This window comes from Lingula anatina, chromosome 1 (assembly GCF_051362555.1).
Source record: "Lingula anatina isolate TDL-2025a chromosome 1, LinAna3.0, whole genome shotgun sequence".
NCBI classification, from domain to species: domain Eukaryota; kingdom Metazoa; phylum Brachiopoda; class Lingulata; order Lingulida; family Lingulidae; genus Lingula; species Lingula anatina.
In genome coordinates, this window is record NC_141767.1 from 47,857,382 (window position 1) to 47,880,621 (window position 23,240).

General features: G+C 35.3%; 2 protein-coding genes across 3 annotated transcripts; one reads left to right on the forward strand and one right to left on the reverse strand.

Moving 5' to 3' along the window:
• The first annotated feature begins 25 nt into the window (after window positions 1–25).
• Window positions 26–1,389, forward strand: LOC106151261 (beta-1,3-galactosyltransferase 1). The gene has a single exon (XM_013524415.2). The coding sequence runs from the start codon at window positions 301–303 to the stop codon at window positions 1,387–1,389; it is 1,089 nt and encodes a 362-aa protein (XP_013379869.2). The 5' UTR covers window positions 26–300.
• On the reverse strand, window positions 1,226–23,118 carry LOC106151273 (uncharacterized). 2 transcript variants are annotated; one of them, XM_087002055.1, is made up of 22 exons: window positions 21,767–23,118; window positions 20,253–21,169; window positions 18,590–18,640; window positions 17,555–17,655; window positions 17,074–17,299; window positions 16,586–16,702; window positions 16,094–16,144; window positions 15,563–15,806; window positions 15,306–15,403; window positions 14,915–15,049; window positions 9,771–9,877; window positions 9,454–9,616; window positions 8,764–8,896; window positions 8,418–8,478; window positions 8,118–8,201; window positions 7,826–7,924; window positions 7,004–7,111; window positions 6,632–6,801; window positions 6,183–6,395; window positions 5,869–5,944; window positions 2,993–3,115; window positions 1,226–2,505 (listed from the first exon to the last, which is right to left on the reverse strand). In XM_087002055.1, exons 2-22 carry the CDS (start codon window positions 21,160–21,162, stop codon window positions 2,353–2,355), a joined length of 3,423 nt encoding a protein of 1,140 aa, XP_086858181.1. In that variant the 5' UTR covers window positions 21,163–21,169; window positions 21,767–23,118; the 3' UTR covers window positions 1,226–2,352. The 2 variants fall into 2 exon arrangements, with proteins under 2 accessions (XP_086858181.1, XP_086858182.1); XM_087002056.1 differs by lacking the exons at window positions 17,555–17,655; window positions 20,253–21,169; window positions 21,767–23,118 and having other exon boundaries at window positions 18,590–18,642.
• Window positions 23,119–23,240: the final 122 nt, after the last annotated feature.

The window sequence follows — 23,240 nt, forward strand, 5'->3', positions numbered from 1 at the left end:
TTACGGAGTGGTGGTTTAAGGTCTTGAACCCCTTCACGTGACTCTGCAGACAACTGGTGTGTGATTATACTTTTATAGTCATTGCTTTGGGTTATATCTTGCTTCTTAAAATGTTATTTATAGCTCCCTGAAGCTTATAATTCTATGAGAAAGGGGTATTGTACTATTTCTTTAGAATCCATTCAATTGAGTGTTGGACATATTCGTTACGGCTTTCTTGGGACTACACCAAACTGATTCGCATGCTTTTTTTATATATATAGATCAAATATGGTGCTACGCATGAAGTCATTTTTTTAAATGATTTTGCTGTTTTCGTGGGGATTCTTTGCGCTTTTCGTTATGCTTACGTATCAAAACAGGGCACGGAGTCAAGGCCCTAGTCATCGCATTCATACAGTGAAAAATGGGACACAAATGAAGCCCCAGACCCACCACGCGTCTGTCGGTCTCAAGGGATCGTGCTTGGTCGAGGAAGATGTATGCCTGCTTCGAGAACGAAACGCATCCTACCTTTGGTATCACATAAGGACCTTTGAGTATGCCATCAATAAACAATGTGAAGGGAAAGAGAAATCGGCCTATCTGTTGGTGTTGGTGATATCAGATCCACGCGATCCAAAGACTAGGTCCATGTACCGTCAAACCTGTGGGAGTGTAAAAGCACACATGGGAAAATCTATTAAAACTATGTTCTTTGTGGGAAAAACAAATGATTCGCTAGTGGAGAATGCAATTATCAAAGAAAGTGAACAATATGGAGATATCATTAAAATTGACTTTGAGGATTCATATAAGAATTACACACTCAAGACCATCCTGGCTTTTCGCTGGGCGGTTGATTATTGCCCTGGTGCGGAGTTTGTCTTTAGGTGTGGACACGATGTAATAACGAACATGCGAGAAATTGTTGGCTATTTGACACGACTTCCGCCAAGTATGAGAGCAACTTTATTTTCCGGATTTCTTTTTACTCGTCCTGGCAGACCACACAGGGACCCAAACAGTAAATTTTACCAGTCGCATGAACAATATGGACCATCCACATATCCGCCTTTCATTTCAGGATTTGCGTCGATTTTTTCACTAGGTGCGATCAAAATACTTAACTCCGCTTCATTGAACCAACATTTATTCATTGAAGATGTCTACTTAGCAAGCCTCGCACATAAACATGGCATAAAATTGATAAACACTGGACGATATTTTTGGTTTATGCCTGATATTAAATATGAAGATATACTAAGAAATAAATGTGGCTTACTACAGTCTTTCGCTATACACAGGCCCCCTACGCTCGCTGTTTGGAAAATACTGAATGGAAATTTGACCAAAGAAAAGGCATGCAAATCATCGATACATTACAAAAGTACCAAAAAAGGACAATAAGAAAGAAAAAACATGATCAGAAAATTTACCAAGGAGAAATTCAACGCATAAGTTAAAGTATCAGATGCGCCGTTCACGGCTGAATATAACCTTAAAGAGACAGAAAAAACACGAAGAAGGGAATTAACCAAAACTTTTTTGCAGTGCCTCAACGTACGTGTCCGAAACGAGGAGAAAACGAGATACAGATGGAGCGACTTTGTTTTCATGTTACTCCTTATGTGATTAAAAGCTCTTTCATTGACATAAGAGCATCTTTGTCGTGGGCAACAAGTAAACTCGTACAAGTAAGCTCCGGTATGGGGGTCAATGGGTGTAAAACCCAAGTGAAATATGTTAAAATAATAATAATAATAATAATAATAATAATAGCATATCTTCGTTTTACCTCCTTATTTATTTATTTATTTATTTATTTATTTATTTATTTATTTATTTTGTAAAAGAAGTAAAAACAACACACCAAAGGCTGAATCAAATTTACCTGAATAATAATAATAACGAAAAACGTACCGTATGAAATTCGGCAGCATCATATTTTCATTATTTTCTTAATTTAATGCCAAAATAAGCGTTGGGGAAACTCATTTTTAATCGCTACATAACAAACAGCAAACATCGAGACTAGAATAAACAACGGCCATTATACATGCAGTTGAATCAATTAATTGAATGACTTTGGTTTGAAGGCTATTAAATCATACCATTTAGGCAACTCGATAACACTCACACACACACACACACACACAAATACGTCTTACACATTAAGTTCTAGGTGAAAATCGTGCAAACTGGCGACCGCCACCGTCTTTTAAAACACACTTTATCTGATGCAGTACATTGCATATCATCCAGTTTGCTATTGTTAACTGCAAAAACAGTGAAAATACACTCTAGAGTCAAGGACCAATTGTTTCACTTTCAAAAATAAATTTCTTATGAATTATTACTATAAACCTCTGACTAGCACCACTCTTCCTGAGGTTCAACAGAAGAGGAATCGGACAGGGACACTTGGTCTGGGTCTTCCATTTCTTCTATAATACTCCCTTCCTCTGATACCACTGACAGCTGGGAGTTGATTGGAGTTCTGTTGTGCGCAGGTGGTGTCTCCTCCTGAAGCGGAATATTTCTGTTTTTAAATTGTTTTACAAGAAAGAATGTGTGAAAAGTGCCAATACTGGTTTATTTAATTGTATATTTAGTATAGCTGCAATTTCTGTACTCGAGTGCTCTGCACACGTTGAATTGAATTATCTATCTGGAAGTCATGATGTGTAATCCAACTCACAATGGAACGGTAAGGAGAGGAAGGGCGGATCTTAAAGTGTTGATGCCTCTGCAGATAAACCACGTGCCAACCTTTTATGTAATCATAGTACGAAATAATAGCGAAACAAACTAGGACACTAGACGCAATACATCGTTAAGAAAACAGATAAATGCTGACTTGTCTTTCGGAAAAGTCTGTAAATCCGACCTTCAACAAAGATTGTATAGAGAGCGGCTTTTTAGCTGCATGTAAAATTCTGGTACATCTAAAACAAAACCCACTGACGGGAAACATTGTGTTATCTCAAATAAATCGGCTCTGATGATTTACCTCCGGCAAACACGTGATGCCAGTTGAGGGCTGTGTATACACCAAAAACGCCATAGGGTCTTGGTCTTTCAAAGTCACTAATAGATCTCTCAATGTTTTCCACTGGTTCTCAGCTGATGACACCTGAAATATTTTATCAGTTAGTGTTGGTGAGAATGCTACAATGAGCATTAACTTTATTCTGCTTATTGAAAAGTATAAACATGCCTGCAAAGCCAAGGACATATCGAAAATGGACAATTAAATTTCCAAGAACTAATATAAAAAATAATAAAGGAGCACATATAAAGCAATATAAAGCATGAGGTCAACTTCTTGTTTAATGTGGATTCTATAATATTTTTGCATAATATTGCACAGTCATAAATTTCAATTTGATTTCCTGAAATTAAACAATCATTAAATCATTATGCAACTAAAATGAGCGCAGATAAGGGAAAACCGTATATATAGGGTGTTAAACTGGCGATTCTCAATGTTGCAGAGATAATAAGGAAAACTTTAGGACCCCACCCCCCTCCCTTCCCGACCAACAAGCGGTTTTAACTCCCTTTTACAGACTTGCGGTCACCGTTCTTCCCCTGAAATGGAACGCTGAATGTGATCAACCAGTTTTTTTTACAAACTTCACGTGATAAAGAAGTCGACATCAATTTACTATGGGATTCAGGATGGTTGCAAGTGTAGCAAGTGTGAGAACTTTTTTTTTCATCGCTGTGATTGAGCATGGAAGACTTAGAATATGATTTGTACATCTTCATTAATGCCATGCATATCAGATATTGTAAACTTGCAAGGTCTAACAGACGAGGTCAAACAGCTTGACATCATTCTAAACCCACCCACTGAGCAGAGTGCGATTGCAGTAGGGAATTTTGTAAGTAAAATTATGAAAAAACGTAATTAACTGGAAGTGCACAAATGATTTCATGCATCTCACCTGCATATTAAGAGAATGTATATTGTGTAACATTATATAAGTATAATTTTTTTTCTCTCTTTCATTTACTTACTATCATTACTATCTTTTCGTATGTATATTGTATAGTAGTTAGAGAGCCTCTAAATGTAAAAACATTTCAGTGCTCAATAAATTATTATTATTATTATTATTACCTTTCTTCGCCCTGTACCCCATTTGGCCTGACCAACTTGACCAGCACTTATTGTAGGCTATCAGACACAGGTAGAAAAAAACCACACGTATTAAAAATTTAACGAATCTGGGTCTGTTTTTATATGCTTCACCTCGGTAGCAAATATCACTTTGTCCGTCTCCTTTTAGCTCAGCAACAACAAGAAACCTATCAAACACCGCTGCGGCCTGTCGCTGGCCAAGAATACCATTGTTAACTGTCCACAGGTCTTTAAAATCAGTTTGTATTGACACCTGATGAAATTATCGAACCAGAACTGGATAGGTCTGTTTAAATAAATTCATACTTACAATATGATCAACCAATGTAATACAAATTAAACCAGGACTAGAAAGTTCTTATTAATACCAGGGCTGAGCTGGTCTGTGTAAAACAATTTATGTATAAAACAACTACTATACCTGATATGTGACACACATCAGACATTTGTTCTAGTTATGCATATCGCAGTATGGATATAGTAGCAAACTAAAATGGAAAATATTAATTCTGACACCATATTCTATAAAAATAATAATGGTTTTATGGGGGAAAGCTGAAGCATGAAACACTTTTTTAATATAAAAAAAATTTATTGGGTATTTAAGTCCAAGCTTTAGCAATAGCCTCTACATTCATGGTTATTTCCTCTGGTTTTGAACTTTACATATATACATTTAGGTAAAAACAAATCAATCTAAAGAAAAAAAGGAAATCAACCCTCAACCATACACAAGAATAGGCTTTCTACTGGACTAAAACAAAAATGTGACTTGATGAACAAAACTGTAACATCTATAATCTAGTTCACAATAACAAGTGTAAAATGGTAAGAAAGTGTCTGAATTTTTTTCTGAGCTTTTCACATAAAAATAAAAGTGCACAAAAGTGCAGAAATCAAAAGAAAAACAACAAATACATGTATATGACGAATGAGATTCAAAATGGCAAGTTCATACAATTTTGCCCAAAAAAGGCAAATTTGGAAGAAAATACAGCAATAAACATCTCTTATTTGATATAAACCAACATCAAGTAAGTTTAAGTGCACCTTAAAAATCATTAATTAAGCTTAAAATATTTTTAAACTGAGGAAGCATCAAACAATAAATCCATCCATCTACTGCTTTCTATTTATATAAATTTTCTTTCTTTTGTAACATGATTGTCATAATAGCAAACTTATGTACATAAATCAAACCACTATGTTGTTGAAATGATACATAAAACAATAACATCTTAACAGTATCAAAATAATGCATTAATTATACAATAATTAAGACTACTTTAAAAGCAACTATTTGGTAACAAAATGTTTTACACTGAGCAGCATAAAATTAGGTACAAAAATTATTCAAGCAAAGCTGAAGGGTGCAGACAAAGGTGGTGTTAACTATGGAAGATATGGTTACATGCAGACATACTATTTTCTTATTAAAGCTTAAATCATAACCACAACCCCTGTTCTCTATCTACAAGGTAAGAGAGGTCAACTATCCTAATTTTACTGGTTTAGCCCATAATGATTATCTGATTTGATTCCACCATTTTTGAAATATATATTTGCTTACCTCTGATTGTTTCTTTTATTAAAAAAAAATTGATCTGCTTGTTTTATGTTGTTAATATCTTTTACCCAATTATCTTTCTATTAATTATCTTTCTCCTTTAGAAAATAAATCATTCTAATCACACAAATTTTGCCACCAAAGTATCCGTGGATAGTTTCTGCAGTTGTACCTCTCTCTGCAGACATTGGACACGTTCCTGTAAACTGCAACATTCTCCCACTAGATAGCGCTCTCTTTCTCTCAACCTACAACACAAGATAAATCAAGTGTACTTAAGGCAGTTATCAAGATCCAAACACTTCATGAAAAAGACACCACCTTGTCAAAATATTTTGATGAAACCTATTTTAAATCTAATTATTAATAATTGGTAGCAAAAGATGAGTCATTTTTTTACTCTTTATGCAAAATAACCATTTGCACATTATTTCAATCTTTCTGGTAAAATATCAAATGTTTACAGTACAGCATACAGTTACTTACCGCTCAACTTCAGCAGTCAAGTCCAACTGATGGGGTGATCCATCTACACTGGTCAGTATACCAGCATCTTTGGTAACCATATCCTGGTCAGTCTGTCCATCCAGCAGCCTGAGAAACACCAGTTCTTTGGACAAGTTGTCATTTGTTTTCGCCAGATGGTTGATGCTCCCTTCAGTTATACCTAAGGCTTTTCTGCCACCTATCTCTAATATACTGAAAAAAAAACCAAGCAAATCTTAAGAAAATAGAAGGTTTCTAATTAGTTTTTTGAAACTGATAAAATGAAATAAATGTATAAAGCAATAGATTCAGCAAGCAAAGACAATCTTAAACTGGGGTATAATATCCAACATTTATCACCAATTTAAAGAAAAAAACACGAGTTTTTAAAATTTTCATTATCCAGTCTTAAGCAAAGAAAATTTTACAACAATGTAATCATCTCTTACATGTCGCCCTCTTCCAGACTCCCACATGCATTAGTCACCACAAGGCAACCATCTCCATCCCCACCTGCCATACTGTCTACCAGCTGTAGGTCTGACAGAGAGCAGGTGATCTTAGTGTCCATCACTTGATACCTGTCTATTCTAGACAAGAACTTATACAGGGATGGTTCCTGAAAGAAAAATCTTTAAGGTCAAACCCAAGATGCCTCCAACACACTGTTTGCACAGTAAGGATTAAGGGCTGGAAAAACTTCATTCCTTGTAATGTGTACTTACACTAAAATGCATGTTGTTTGTAAAAAAAAGGTCCACAGCATACTGACAGATACTTATAAAACAACCATTCTTCTACATGGATATTGTGTCCCTTACCTGCCTGTGCTGCTGTTGCTTCAATCTCGCATTTTCTTCCTTCAAGGCTTGGATTAGACCGTCTCTTTCTTCCAGACTGCTCTTCATCAGTTCTATTTCTTGAAACAACTTGAATGAATAAACACATACATATATATTATCAATATTAGAAGACCAACTTGTGTTCAAAAGTGTCATTCACATCCAATTCATTTAAATACACAATATAAAACATTAACGCAAAAATAGAAAAGCAAAGAAAATAGAAAAAGATTAATCTAGCACACATGACAGGTCAGACCGCAAGGTATCTATCTGTCGCCCTGGTCCTAGATGTGGGATAGATTGAATCTCAAGCCCTCCAGCAGATACCAGGCTGTATGATGTGTCATGTGACCAGCCCTGTTGAATATCAGTGGTACTGATCACAATGTTGCATTGTAATTGCCTTGCATCCATGAGCTGGTCACATGGCAAGTCTGACAGCTAGATATTTGCCTGAGGATCAGGTCCCAGATTCGGGATAGATTAAATCTCAGTCTTCCTAACCCCTTCAGTGATTGGTCACTGGTGTTGATTTCTCCACTGAAACTCAGCAGTACTGACCACAATGTTAGATCAGTGCTGCATGACACTGTAAGTCCAGTAACAGATTTATCTTTTTCTTTTCTATAAAGCACACTACTGGTAATTATCTCACATACAACATTAATACTTTTTGGTAGTTTTATTATTTTCATTATTTATTCTGTAACATTCCAATTACAAACAGCCAATTTATAACATGCTAAAGGGCCTTTTTTATGAATCTGTAGGTAATTAACACCAAGACAGCATAAATACCTCCAAGTTTTCACTGGTTATGCTGATGTTTTTTACTTCTCTGAGGCCTTTTTTGTTCTCAATTGAGTAATCATCAATGGAAGCTTCAATGTGAGCCATCTGAAAGAAAATTAAAGGTTGTAAGTTGTCATTTCAAATTGGATTAGAAACTCTCTCTCCCTCAGAGAGAGAGAGTGTGTGTGTGTGTGTGTGTGTGTGTGTGTGTGTGTGTGTGTGTGATATGCACGCACACATACACAATTGTCTTCATGCGGAGATGCATGTATGTAATCAGTTTGAAATTACCCCTCACCTCTTCCTCTAAGGACTGAAGCTTTTCCATTTCCAATTTAGATTTCATGTTGTTCTCGGAACTAGATGACACCAAACTGGACTCCTGTTTAGTAATAAATAATATACACTAAATAAATCACATTCTGTGTTAAATGGATCTATTAGACATTGCAATTACTCAAAAAAAATTAACAAGAAAAATTGAAACCAGTTACTAAAAATAACCATAAATATAAACACTATATTTTTTATCATTCACACTGCATCAATTGAAATTTGTTTAAGCAAAAAGTGTAAGAATCTAGACCAATGTACTTACTCCAGAAGCAAAGGACTTGCCAGAGGACTTGGACAGCATGGATTCATTTCTGCTGACACCTCTGTAATTTCAAATTATGAACATCATCATCACCACTTATGACTCATACAGACACATTTGTACACCAAGATATATATTGATTTTTGTATCAAAACAATCACTTTCAATGTTTTCCAAAAGAAAATGTTCACAAAAAATGCAACATAAATGTGAAAAAGCACAAGTAGTATGTTAAAGCACACTTATATACAACTCAACCTTCAAAGCTTACCATATCTATTTTCAAATATTACATTTACATTTAATGAACATTTCCCAATTAATTATTCTAGAAAATCTACTTCACCCTGAAGAGGAGGTATATGTGCTGGGTGGGGCTCCACAGTGGATCTGCATCCCCATGTTGGCTTTGTCACACACTATGAAGGAGTCTGTATTTAACTCTGCAATAATGTCAGTCTCTCCCACTAACTGCACATCTGAAATGAGAGATTTATCTAATCACAAATAGGGCATGGGTAATATCAGGATCAATGTATTGCCAAACCATGTGATTCTGAATAGGAAAGATCCTAAGATAAATAAGGATACTCAAAATATTGCTAAACAAATTTATCATCATTTATTTAATTTCAAAAAGCAACTTAGGCACATGCACGCATGCGTCAAGGTGTCAGAATCTCCTCCCAGCGCAGCCGAGAATTAATTACAGCTTTGGAAGTAACGCGCTCGCTCTGCTAGTTAATTACGCCATGGGGTATTCGGGGCACAGATTGTGATCACTAGATACCGCCAATGGATTTTTGGATTTTTAGAATTTAGATTTTTCATGTGAACAGTGCCATAATGTACCTTACACTCGATGTACTCAATGCATTATAATGGAGCAATGTGCTATATACATATTGCTCATTCAAAGGATTAACTGACTTTCTCCATGTGCAAAGAGTGTGTGTGCGTGTGCATGTGTGTGTGCATGTGCGTGTGTGTGTGAGTGTGTAGGTGCCATGAAAAACTTTAGGAAAGTGCAACTCACCACCAGTGTCTTTATCAATTTCCAACAAGCAAAAGAGTCCTGGGTCAACATGTCTCATGTTGTATTTGTTAAGTGCCACTATCAGTACCTCTGCACATGTGGACATGTTGGACACATTGATTGTTTTGCCTTTGGGTTTTAGTCCTGTGATCTTGCAGATTACCTACACATAAAAGCAGTGGAATATGAATGTAAACCAAATATGAATAAACTTTGGCAAAGACTGTGGACTTCTTACATTTGCTTATGCTTGCATGTGTACTACCTGGGCTATTTTTTTTTTAATTTCTTAATTGAAAATTATACTCAGAATTTACCTTTATAGGTTTGCCTGTTCTCTGTTTCAGTTCAAATCGGTGTGGCATCCCCACAGACCACTGTCTCTGTACTGCCAGAGGGCACTCATACCTGCCTAGCTCACTCTCTGAAAAATAGGTGCTCAGATGAAATTCAAAGAAATGAATGTGGACATAAAGGTCACTTTTTGACACTCCTAGAAATTAATATATGGTGACTCTTTGTAAACATATCTTCAAGTTCAATGCTATTTCATTAACTAGAGGATCAGAGAGGCGATACTGCCTCCAAATATTGTACCACCAGCTGGAGCAAGCGCATTCGTATAGACCCCCACCTATCTCTGCCAGTTTTGGAGATAAAAGGGAAGAAAAATTTGCAAAGTTCAGTTCATGGTGAAAAGTAGGTCAAAGGTCAATTTTAAGGTGACAGTAAATTGCCAGTATATGACTTCCTATTCAAGTTCAATAGTAACTATGGACCTATCTCTGCCAGTTTTGGAGATAAAAGGAAAGCAAAATTTGCAAAATTCAGTTCATGGTGAAAAGTAGGTCAAAGGTCAATTTTAATGTCACATATAGATTGCCAGTATATGACTTCCTATTCAAGTTCAATAGTAACTACGGACCTATCTCTGCCAGTTTTGGAGATAAAAGGAAAGCAAAATTTGCAAAATTCAGTTCATGGTGTAAAGTAGGTCAAAGGTCAATTTTAAGGTCACATTTAGATTGCCAGTATATGACTTCCTATTCAACTTCAATAGTAACTATGGACCTATCTCTGCCAGTTTTGGAGATAAAAGGGAAGAAAAATTTGCAAAGTTCAGTTCATGGTGAAAAGTAGGTCAAAGGTCAATTTTAAGGTCACATTTAGATTGCCAGTATATGACTTCCTATTCAAGTTCAATAATAACTATGGACCTATCTCTGCCAGTTTTGGAGATAAAAGGGAAGCAAATTTTGCAAAGTTCAGTTTATGGTGAAAAGTAGGTCAAAGGTCAATTTTAAGGTCACATTTAGATTGCCAGTATATGACTTCCTATTCAAGTTCAATAGTAACTACAGACCTATCTCTGCCAGTTTTGGAGATAAAAGGAAAGCAAAATTTGCAAAATTCAGTTCATGGTGTAAAGTAGGTCAAAGGTCAATTTTAAGGTCACATTTAGATTGCCAGTATATGACTTCCTTTTCAAGTTCAATAGTAACTATGGACCTATCTCTGCCAGTTTTGGAGATAAAAGGGAAGAAAAATTTGCAAAGTTCAGTTCATGGTGAAAAGTAGGTCAAAGGTCAATTTCAAGGTCATAGTAAGATTGCCAGTATATGACTTCCTATTCAACTTCAATAGTAACTATGGACCTATCTCTGCCAGTTTTGGAGATATAAGGGACTAGATGTTATAATTTTGGAGTTACCATAATGTGCCTTAAATTTCGTACAGAAAAAATTAATTAAAATAAAGAAAATGTCATTTTGGTCAAAATTCTTGAAATAGGAGGTGCTCTGAAGTTTCAGAAGTTCAAATTTGATGAAATAATGTCATTTTTGAACACAAGTTGTCTGCTTTGCCAAGCCTTATGTTTTATTTTTCCAGAGTTCAAAATTTATTATCCATTACCGTACTGCACATTTTGCTTTTACCACCAATATGTACTTTTTGATAGAGCGTAACTCGAAAACCGTATGGAATACAAAACAAGGCAGCAAAGCTGTCAAATGTACAGACAAAAAACAGGAAATAACTATGCACAAAATAGGCTACTGTCAATTCTGATGCAAAAGTACATTATGTTAAACTGCAAATTCAACATCAAATTTTAATTATGCTCAACAGGTAATACCAATGTAAGTAAAATGTGTAACAAGTTCACACTTTGAAAATGTATAACTTCCAGAAAAAGAAGCCAATTAGACTGCTTTTCCAACTCTGCATTTTAGTCCTGTATTTCTTTTTTTCTTTTTCTTTTTTGAAAGTTTGGCAATCATAAGTAACATGGTTTTCCCATAATGGTCATCATGGCAGCAGCACCCAAAATTGTGTTTTCTTCTATTCTGATGCCATATTACATAATGGTTAACAGCATAATGACCGTTAATTTTTAATAATACAATATACGTATCATGGATTTTCAGAAAATGTGACTAGCATGGGTCTTCAAGCCCGTGGAACTTCAAAGTCACACCTTGAAAATATGTGAAAAATTAAATTTTTACAAAAAAAAAAAAACAAAAAAAAAACGTTTAACTGGCAGTAAGAATTACCAAACAGACTGCATTGCCTACTGAAGCTGTATTTTAGTCCCATGTTTCTTTCCTGTAAGTTTGAGAACAGTAAGTGACATTTTTTTTTTAATGTTCATCAAGGGAGCAGTGCCCAAAATAGTTTTTTTTTTCCAAATTTTGATGCAATATTACATAATATTTAACAGCATAATGACCATCAATTTTAATAATAAAATATCAGTATTATGGATATTCAGAAAATGTGACTAGCAAAGGTCTTCAGGCCCATGGAACTTCAAAGTCACAACTTGAAAATGCCAAAATGGAAACAAGACAGCAATGTTCTGAAATTTTTTCCCAGTTTTAACAATTTCTAACATAAAACAAAATTAACAGTTTACTACAGTTTTTATATGATCAACTAAGAAAATTGATGAGATGGGAAAAATATTAATAGAGCAGCGTTAAATGTCCAATTTCTTCCATTCTGAGATTCTGAACATAGTGAATGATTGAATCTGACAAACTGCAATGATATGAGTTTATTTCCATTTTTTAAACTTTATTACACAATACATGATAACAAGTTTACCATCATTTTTACATAATCAAGTAATGATGTTGTAAAGATGCAGGAAATGCCAAACAAACACTTTTACGTATCTTATTAATTAAAAATTGAAACTGTTAACATGCCTAAAAATTTAATCTGAGGAAATGTGAAAAAACAGCATAACTTTAAAATAATGGCCCGATTATGCTGATTTTTGAACTCAACCTGCGTTTTAGCAAAAATGACCACTCCTGTGAGTTTAATGACAATTGGCCTATCTGTTTTTCGTATATTGTGTTTACAGTGTTGCATATATGCTGAAAAATGAAAAAACAGCATAACTACCAAAGTAGTGGCCCTATCATGCCGATTTTCGAACTTGACCTGTGTTATAGTAAGATCGATTACTCCTGTGAGTTTCATGACAACAGGCCTATCGATTTTCCTTGAAATGTGTTTACAGTGTTGCATATATGCTGAAAAGTGAAAAAATAGCATAACTTCCTCAATAATGGCCTGATCATGCTGATTTTCGAACTTGACCTGCATTTTATGAATATTCATCAGCTCTGTAAATATAAAGCCAAAAAGTAAAACTGCCTTCCACTTATCGTGTTTACAAGGATAGTGCACGGCGCCGGCGACAGTGACGGCGACAGTGATGGCGACGACGACAGATGCAGGTGATGGCAATATGTACAGACACATCTGTACTTATTTACTGTACTGTTTGAGAACAGTAAGTGACATGGTTTTTCTTAAATGGTCATCATGGGAGCAGTGCCCAAAATAGATTTTTTCAGATTTTGATGCAATATTACATAATGTTTAACAGCATAATGACCATCAATTTTTAATAATAAAATATTAGTATCATGGATATTCAGAAAATGTGACTAGCAAAGGTCTTCAGGCCCATGGAACTTCAAAGTCACAACTTGAAAATGCCAAAATGTAAACAAAGACAGCACTGTTCTGAAATGGTTTTTTTTTTTCATTTTTAACAATTTTTTTAACATAAAACAAAATAAACAGTTTACTGCCATTTACGATCAACTAAGAAAATTGATGAGATGGGAAAAATATCAACAGAGCAGTGTTAAATGTCCAATTTCTTCCATTCTGAGATTCTGAACATAGTAGATGATTGAATCTGACAAACTGCAATGATATGAGTTTATTTCCATTTTTTAAACTTTATTACACAATACACGATAACAAGTTTACCATCATTTTTACATAATCAAGTAATGATGTTGTAAAGATGCAGGAAATGTCAAACAAACACTTTTACGTATCTTATTAGTTTAATAATGAGACTGTTAACATGCCTAAGAATTGAATCTGAGGAAATGTGAAAAATATGCTGAAAAGTGAAAAAACAGCATAACTTCTACAATAATGGCCCGATCATGCTGATTTTCGAACTTGACCTGCGTTTTATGAATATTCATCAGCTCTGTAAATATAAAGCCAAATAGTAAAACTGCCCTCCACTTATCGTGTTTACAAGGAAAGTGCACGGCGCCGGCATCGCCATCGGCATCGCCATCGGCATCGCCATCGGCATCGCCATCGGCGACGACAGACGCAGGTGATGGCAATATGTACAGACACATCTGTGTCTGTACATAAAAACCGAGACCACCTTTACATGGGCTTTACATGCTCTACAAAATGCAAAAAAGAATGGGTCTCTAGCATTAACGGTTCCCGAATTAGAGACATTTTTCAGTTTCGGTATCTTATGGCCGCTACTCCCGTGAAAATGCACCGATTGACCCCAAATTCATGGAGATGAAAGATGACCTGAAGGGTAACACTTTCCAATAATATTATTGGTTAAGTCTGTGTGGTGTCTGAATAACAGGGCAAAAAAAATTTTTTCGTAAAAAATTTCATTTTTTTGAAAATTTTGGCCCATTTGACCTTGAAGTAGAGGTCAAAGGTCAAATCCAAGGGTATATTTGAAATCTACACATATGACTTTTGGAAAGCCGTCTATAGAAATTTTTCCCATAACTCCTTCCGTAGGGTAGATAATTAGCATTTAATTTTGCCATTTTTAGACAAGGGTGCATTGCAATGAGTGCCACACCCAGACCCCAAATACCGACAAAGCCCAAATTTTACGTGGAACGAGTTGAGATTATAGGTGACCTAAATCCATGAGATGGGTACGGGGGCCCTTACCGTCTAGGAGGAGAAGCGGTAACGGTAGCCGTCCGGCGGAGCCGGCAGAGCCGGCGGAACGATCCGGACGGGACCGAAACCATGTGTACCGCCAGCGCTAACGCTGGTGGTACAATAATACCTAAGCTCTTAAAATGCACCCACATCTGTATTTTGTTGGATACACATGCACAATCTGACACCTTTTTTATCTCACCTTCACCATTTTTCATTTCAACAATACAGAAGAGATTTGGGTCATCCGTTGTATCATTCTGCTCTAAAAATCTCCTCACAATATCCACAGAAGGAGCAGCTTCATGAACCCTCATAGCTACAGCAGCTGGAGCGCCTTGAAAAGTGGGCACAATAATTAGAGCAGCCATCACAGAATGCAAGTCAGAATTCTATTTGAATCATTTAAAAATTATGCTAAAAACTGTGTACATTTCAGGTAAAAAAGAAAATAATTTAGTAAAACAGCACTGTAAGCAAAAGGAAAAATCAAAAATTTTAACTAAGTTTACTTAGATAAACCCTTCAAAGTTTTGTGAAATAAAAGACTGATTCACATTTTACAGTATCGTAACTTTTTTCATGATGAGTACCTGAGTTAGTTATGTCATGCCACAGTTGTATTACATCAAATTCTTTTTGTTTATGCCCAAACCTTAGAGGGGAGATGGCTTCCTTGAGCCACGAGAACCTGAAATAGAGGGGATGGGTGTTCAACAATAAGATATAATAGAAATTAGCTAATTCATTCTACAGTACATCAGTCATGTTAGTATTTGAGAGAAGTTACCTACATCTACTTTATGATCAAAACTGGATAAGAAACATGCAAATACATTCTCCTACATACCCTCCTTTCTTCCTTCTTTCTCCAGGCATCTTAGCAGTCTTTCTCTTAAATACTGATGGTGCCACTGTAGGAGCCAAAAATGTGACACTACTTTTTTTGTCCACAGCAGCGCCCTCTATCTGTTCTTCAGCCAAGTATGCCTCCTGTAAGTTGTCAAAGGAAAGACTTCTGGCACCTTGTTGGAGTTTCTGAAGTTTTGAGAGAACCATTTCTCTGTCAACTGAACTCCGAATGCTCAGTGTTTCTGAAAATAAAAATCCAATTATATTCCATTAAAATATATTGCTGTTACTTTAGCTGCAGTAGACAGGGAATATCTTAAGACTACACGCATTGAATCTGAGTGATTTTGATTCATATACTGATACCAATACTAAATCTGGAAATACCAAGGGGAGCCATTCTTATGACAGCCACATGGTTATAGCTAAATTGCTACAAAAACAGGAAAATATATATATTGCAAAAGGCCTTTAAAAAAGAAATGTATGAGTTTAAAAATCAGAATCATCTATGTTTAAATCTATTTACCCAAATAATCTGCATTAATTTCAGTAATTTCCTTGCCTGTGATATTCTTTGCTGAAAAATATACAGTAAAAACTCTATCATTATAATAAGGTTACTTGTTCTTATATTAGTGCTTTAAAAGAGGAAAAATACACAAACCATTGCTATAAACACCAACAAGAAATAAATACTATTAAATAGATTTTCACTTTTTGCACCCTACACAAACATTTTGTCTTTAAGTCTCATAAAAATAAATAATAAGAAGACAAACAATATAATTTTGTGAGTATAAAATGAATTCATATCTATAGGCACTCAAAACTATCATTTATGTACTGACACAAGAAAATATCACAAGAAATATACACATATGCACAATTATTCTATTGCTGAAGGATGTTTCACTTCTGCTTGGCAGGCAATAATAACTGAGCCACTGCTTCTGGGTGCTTTCAAATGGCGGAATTCAGGAGGACAGATAATTTGCCATTATAAGTGTACTAGTATTACCTTTGAATACAGCCCTGAACTTCTGCAATCCCACACTGTCCATCCACTTCAGTACGTCTCCATTAGTCCACAATGGAAGCGGGGCTAGTAGTTTAGCATCAGAAGTGAGAACATCACCTGCATAATAATGAAATATATATATATATATAAAGAAAGTTTCAACAGCATGAATAATATGACATGTAATATATTATGCATACATAAATCAAAATATCCATTTTGAATTATACCGAATATTAATATTGAAGATGAGTCAATAAACTGTCAACATAATGAAGCTTGTTGAAGATGAACTTTAGATTATTATTTTTCGTCCATATGTGAAACATACTTTAAAAATTGTATTTTAATGATATATTTTAACAACAAAAGCAAGCAAAATTAACAGTCATCAATTAATTCTCCAATTGAAGCTGATCCTTTTTCACAAAACTACATGAAACACACTGATTATAAAAGTTTCTTAAAATTAACTATTATATTCTCACCAGCACTCTTCCTTCTCTGTTCTCTTGCTCGTCTTTCATTCTCAAAACTCAGGTTTTCTGCTGAATTGGAACGCTTTCGCCCTAAAACTACCCGTCTGCCAGCACCAAAGAGAGGCATTTTGCTTCCACTGTTGCCTTCTAGATTTTTTTTCGTAGTTGGTTGTGACTTTTGGGCATCACTGAGCAACAAATTCTCATTCAAACTGAACTGCCATTTGTTTTTCCCCTAATAAAATATTATTTACAATGTCTAATGAAACAAAATGTTTAATTAGAAAAATTAGAAATGGTCATTCCATTTCAGTTGCACATAAACATCTTTCCCATTGCTTGAGTTATCTTAAAACACTGAACTAAGAAATTAATGGAAAAGTTATTTTAGTGGGGGAAACAGAGTCAAACATGCTGTTATATATCATAATTGTTGTGAGTGAAGAGGACATATGGGGAACAGTCGCTGTAATAAAACCCCTATACTCACTTCTGTAGTCCCCCAGGAATTGTTAGGATGTTCCTCCACCAATTTTTGAATGGCATGCAAAAATTTCTGTCCTAACGTAGGATCACTAACACCTAACTCAACTAGAATGCACCCAAAGGAAACAATACAACAAAAAATTTTAAAAGAATTAGTTATCAGAGAGTTAACATACATATTCTTCCTCCCAGTCAATTTACAACATTTTCATGTCATAGAATTCAAGCTGGCATCAATATGTTTACCTTATAGCAGTACAAGTAGTATTTTAAGCACCTCAGGTGAGGATTCATTCACCAGTGAGTGTTATTCATGACATGCTGATTTAAACTACTGTACAACATAAATCAAGTACAATGCACACAACGATGTACTCTGACATGCAGTAATTTGAGGTTTACAAAATTTACCATGTGAGTGAAATCTGAGACAAAGAGATTGCATACACTTGGTTAATACATGTACCGTCTATTAGTGTTAAGCTACAAACCACAGATTGGAGACACTTGTTTGTTTTATGCCATGAAAAATCAAATTAATTATATATTGGCTAAAAATCATCTTCTGTCTACTTTTTGCTCTTGTTAATTTAGTTGATTGCCTTTTGACAAAAGATGACATGCATAAGAAAAATATTTGAATTACCATACAATATATATTTTACTACACTGATTTTCAAAACAGTTCTCCATGAGAATTAAGGCTGGCCAATAATATTTGTCATAAAGAAGTGATATTTCAAATATATGTAGGGTGATACACAGGCAAATCTAGGGGTTACAACAGAAATATTACTCCCTCCTTTTTTGTAGCCTGGAATCCTTTCACTTTTTCAGAGAAGTCATATCTTGATTATTGATAATTTAACTCTAGAAATCTGAGGTGCAGAAATCTAATTGTTCACAAATGTTTCCATTTCTGTGGGATATAATGCTTTAACAAAAAATTAATTGAAGGAAAGTATATGTTAATTTGCATTATTAAGTAACTGCCCGGCCCTAAGAAAAATGCAGTCCAATTTTCCCCCAACAAACTCACCTAAGTCTTCTATGGTAATCTGTATGAGGATCTTGCCATCAACACCACAGCCTAGGAAAAAGAATGGCAAGTTTGTGCTTACTTATCAAATCCAGTGCTACTTTTCTGTCTGCTTCCGTGAAAGGTTGACTTCCTACTCCAAGTGACTTAGTCTCAACCAAATACAACTGAGGCTATTAACATACTGATTAATTTTAAAAACCAGATAATAGTGTCGCCTAACCCAATCAAAACACTTTCCATAAAACTAAATTAAATGAAAAATAATCACAATAACCTGTAATATTTTGACAGATTTTGTACTTAATAAACACAAATATAAAGCTGTTTAATCTTAAGTTGGTAACAACTAGCACCCAGATGTGAGCTGTTCTTGAACCTCAAATTACTTTCATTTCTCATTTCCAAGCAACTCGGCTCCTTGTCTGTGGGAAGAGAACAGAGGGTATGGATTTGATACCAATGTTAAGTGCAATAAAACTCACTGTGCTGTACACTTAATAAGGAATAACTTGTGAGCTGAATGCCAAATTTATCATACAGAAGCCATAAATAACTAATTAGCCTGGCAACTGAAGGTATGTATCTATTCATGGTTTTAACACAGCTGAATTTAACTTTCAGTACATGTAAACATAAGGAAATATATATATATATATATATTTATGTATAAACTACTTTACCATTCCTACTACAATTTTATAAACATATATTCAAGTCTTTGAAAGAACAAGTTTTGTGGAGTACTTGTAAAACATAAATTCAACATATATCAAATTTTCATAACATCATTTGTCCTTTTTTCAAACTAATGGTTTTCTAACTTGCATCAGTAAAATATTGATCTTAGGTATTATCTTTTCCAAATCCATTGCCAATTTTAACAAAGAATTGTGAAAAAGGTTGTTTTTGCTCCTCTCAAATTTCAATCCCATACAATAGCCTTCTGTAATTTTGATGTTTTCTTATTCAAATTATTTAGCTTTGTGAGATATTATATCTTATAAAGCTTATCAAATCCTCAAATACTACACTTCTGAAATAAATACTTAAAACAAACATCTCTAGCACTGTTGTGTATGTATCTATAGGCATTTTGAAAACTTTTGTCAGAGGTCATGATTCCAATTGTTAGTCTCTTTCTCGAAAATCATTCAACTCACTGGTAAGGATGAAATAAGCACTAGCAGGTCTCTGTGCATGCATTCTTAAGTAAAGGTCTGCATGTGTGTGTGGGCCTGCATGCATGGCAATACTTAAACCTATATACTTTTGGCATCAATGACACCACTCGACAGAGAAGACGTGGAGAGCAGACTGCACAAAAGTTACCTTAGGCTTCCATTAAGCTTTACGTCCATCTTGATAATGAAAGGGAGTGTTATAATTCACCTCCCACTTAAAATTGTTCAAATGTGTTGTCAAATGATTTGTGTACACTTTATAATACCTGTAGAAATCAAGAACAGCCACTGGCCAAAAAAAAAAAGATTCCACACACTTTCTACCTCTCTTTCTACATTGTACATAATTAGTAAACCAATAACTCAAGACAGATAAATCAGCTCAAGATTTATCTGTCTTAAGCTAATCTTAAGACAGATAAATCTCTGAAAAAGAAAAGATTTTTAAAAAAATCAGTACCCAGTTTATAAAATCTCACCTTCAAATAACTGTGTAAACTGTGAAAACTCAGAAGCTGAGCACCACTGTGTGACATCAGTGAAAGTCCATGCATGCACTGGTTTCACCTCCCAAGAATCTAAAACTGGCTGGTCAGTTCTGGCGTTGGTCAAAAGACCAGGAAAAGGATGGCCATTGTCCATCGTCAAGGTTTGACTATCAGGAACATGTATATGACTGTGGGTTGGAGTTATAGGAGAAGAAATCATCTGCTTTGTACCAACATAATGGCCTTCATGGGCCTGTCTACAAGTGGGATGTTGACCATGGGACCCGTATGGCACATGTCGGGGCAAGTGCTTGCCATTGTGCTCCACATATGCAGAGACTGGTAGGTCATTTTGAAGTTGCCTGGCTTTAGTATCCAGTTGTACACCCTGACATTGTTTACAACTCATTTCACTATCATCTGCATTGATATCTTTTATTTCCTGATCTGGTGTGACCCTTTCTTTAAGAAAATTAACACTGTGACCATGCTTATGTTTATGTGCATCTTTAAGAATTCTGACATCATTAAATGGTCCACTGTCAAACAATTTAACATTATTACCATGATGCTGTGGACTTGCAAAAGTGTTTTTAGACAAAACATTCCTTGTTCTTGGTGAAACAGTTTGTGGAATGGCATCATCTATGTCCAAATTTAGATGATATTGACCATAAACTGAAGAGGCTCTAGGAGATTGAGGAACACCATTTCTACCAGTATGTAGATCAGAAAAGAAGGCGACCTCATTGTCAAAGGAGTCCAGAGTTTCTGACATCTTTGATGTAGAAGCTGATCCTAGCTCTTTCATGCTGGCACTGTTATCATTGGTGTTGCTTTGTTTCCTAGCTTCTGCCACAGCCGGATGAGGAGCCTTCCTCTTTTTGATACCTGACAGCATTTTCTATCTGTAGTAATGTAAAAATGAAAATCTAATGTAAATCTTTACTTTTCTTGAAAACTCACGATTTTTTAGTTTTGTATTTTTATTCTTTCATTATTCATTCATTCTTTATATAGTGACAAAATCTTATCTTCATGAATATTTTACAAAACAAACTTCAGGAACATTTGAAAGTACCGTATATCGCGTAATGACAGCTGAGATCATTTCTACGGTATTTAAACAAACTAATTTATGCATGCACACGTGCAGAGACATTTATCAAAGTTACTTTATTACTGAATTTTGAAAACCATTGAAAACCAAAGGTTTACTCTACTTGTGCTTGTACTAGTATGTACATGTATACTAAGTTTAGCTAGTATAAGATTGGGGGCATACTCTTCATGTACCTAAATGTTAATGCACTTAGTACACTGTAGTCGGCTTTGCTTCAGTATAACGCCTGCTTGCCGATGCGATAATTACGTTACATATAATTAATTAATTAATAATTACGTTACAGGCCGAAATTTGAAATAAAGAAACTGCTAGGCACACTGGAAAATGGAATGCTGCTTGCATTGTTCACTATTTAGTTCAAGTCATTTAAGTTACTTACAAAAGTTTGACACATCAAGCTATGCTATTTTCAGTGGATATCCCTTAGCCCTGCTTCTAGTTAATATAAGGTGACAAATGCCCTGTTGTGCAAAATGCTGGCATAATCTGTTGGTAAGTAATTCGAGTAGCATCATCCAAAAATCAAAACAATCTCGTGTGTACATGCGTAAGGACTAACGCACGTAAAAAGTTTTCATATCTTTTTAATGCTACAGTAGTGAATTACTCAGTACGCACAATGGCACAAACGGCTGTGCATGTAGTATAGCAGCAGGCACCGCACCTCTCATTCCCTGACTTATGGTTTACAGTAACAAATAAGTGACTTTGACACATGACAACGAAGTATATGGTTGAATTTTCGGGAAGGTTACTAGGGTACAGAGACATTTTGATCTGTTAAAAGCATGTGTGCTGTACTGTAGCCTAATCAACCGACTGGTAGGCCTACAGTGTAGGCCTTTATTTAATTCAGGGCATAGGCCTACAACCTGCTACCTTACCCACATCCCAACTAAAACACGTTTAATGGCCTAAATTAATCTAAATGGCTTTCCCCAGTTTCCTTTGTGTGAAATAATTATATAGACATTAGTGCACTGAATTTACACACAAGGCAAAAATTGTCTTTTTCGTTGTTTCATTCACCACCCAACGCATATCGTTAATCTGCTTTGCAAATTGGTGTAAGTTAATGATTTCGGTTTACGATATCACTCGATCTGGACCTTAGGAGCATATTGTCGCAAAAATCGTCATCTTTGACAGTAAGGGTGTGAACTACAATCTGGTGCCCATGTTTACTTATTTATTTATGAAATATGACCCCCTAACTTCGTTGTTCCATCGAAAAAAAGCGTTTTAGCCCTATTGGCATCTTTACTGGAAAATCAGAAGAAAGCCTTGAAAAATATAGGCCTACCTTTGCATGAGACTGTACTAAATAGTTATTGGTGTGTTTACAAAAGCGGTGTTCACAGTGTGCAGATGAAGGAGATCAGTTTGAAATCCAAAATACAATTTTCACATCAGAAATCGATAGTAGATCCTTACTTACAGGCCTAACAGTCTGTTGCACAGCCTTGCGAATGTACCTTGCTGGTTGCATTCAGCAAGATGTCATGTGGAGTTCGATCGATTCTACGTAGAATTTAAGCTTCACTGCGAATAAGCCCTACGAAGATAGTCCCATCGCAGAGATTTTCACTCTCATTAGTATAGATGCAATGTTAACCCCACCTTCCTTCTAATCTCGCATGCAATGTCGACACCCTGAGCTGAATTCCACTGCGGGAGTTTCATTTGAAAAGGACGGATATGAGCCGATATAACACTTTTTAAAATTAGACCCCATGTTTTAGCTCCGATTTCTCTAAAAACGAGGCATTGTGTTTTATAATTGGTATTTGATTAAGGAAAATCAGAAGGCTGGCACGAAAACGGCTTACTTCGATCACAATATTGGTGTAGAT

Excerpts from the sequence above, each read along its gene's own strand:
- LOC106151261 (XM_013524415.2), top strand. The coding sequence starts at position 301 with ATGATTTTGCTGTTTTCGTGGGGATTCTTTGCGCTTTTCGTTATGCTT.
- LOC106151273 (XM_087002055.1), bottom strand. The coding sequence starts at position 21,162 with ATGCTGTCAGGTATCAAAAAGAGGAAGGCTCCTCATCCGGCTGTGGCA. Across the intron at positions 17,300-17,554 it reads ATTCCTGGGGGACTACAGAA|GGGAAAAACAAATGGCAGTT; the intron begins GTGAGTATAGGG and ends ATATTTTATTAG. Across the intron at positions 5,945-6,182 it reads TTGACTGCTGAAGTTGAGCG|GTTGAGAGAAAGAGAGCGCT; the intron begins GTAAGTAACTGT and ends CTTGTGTTGTAG.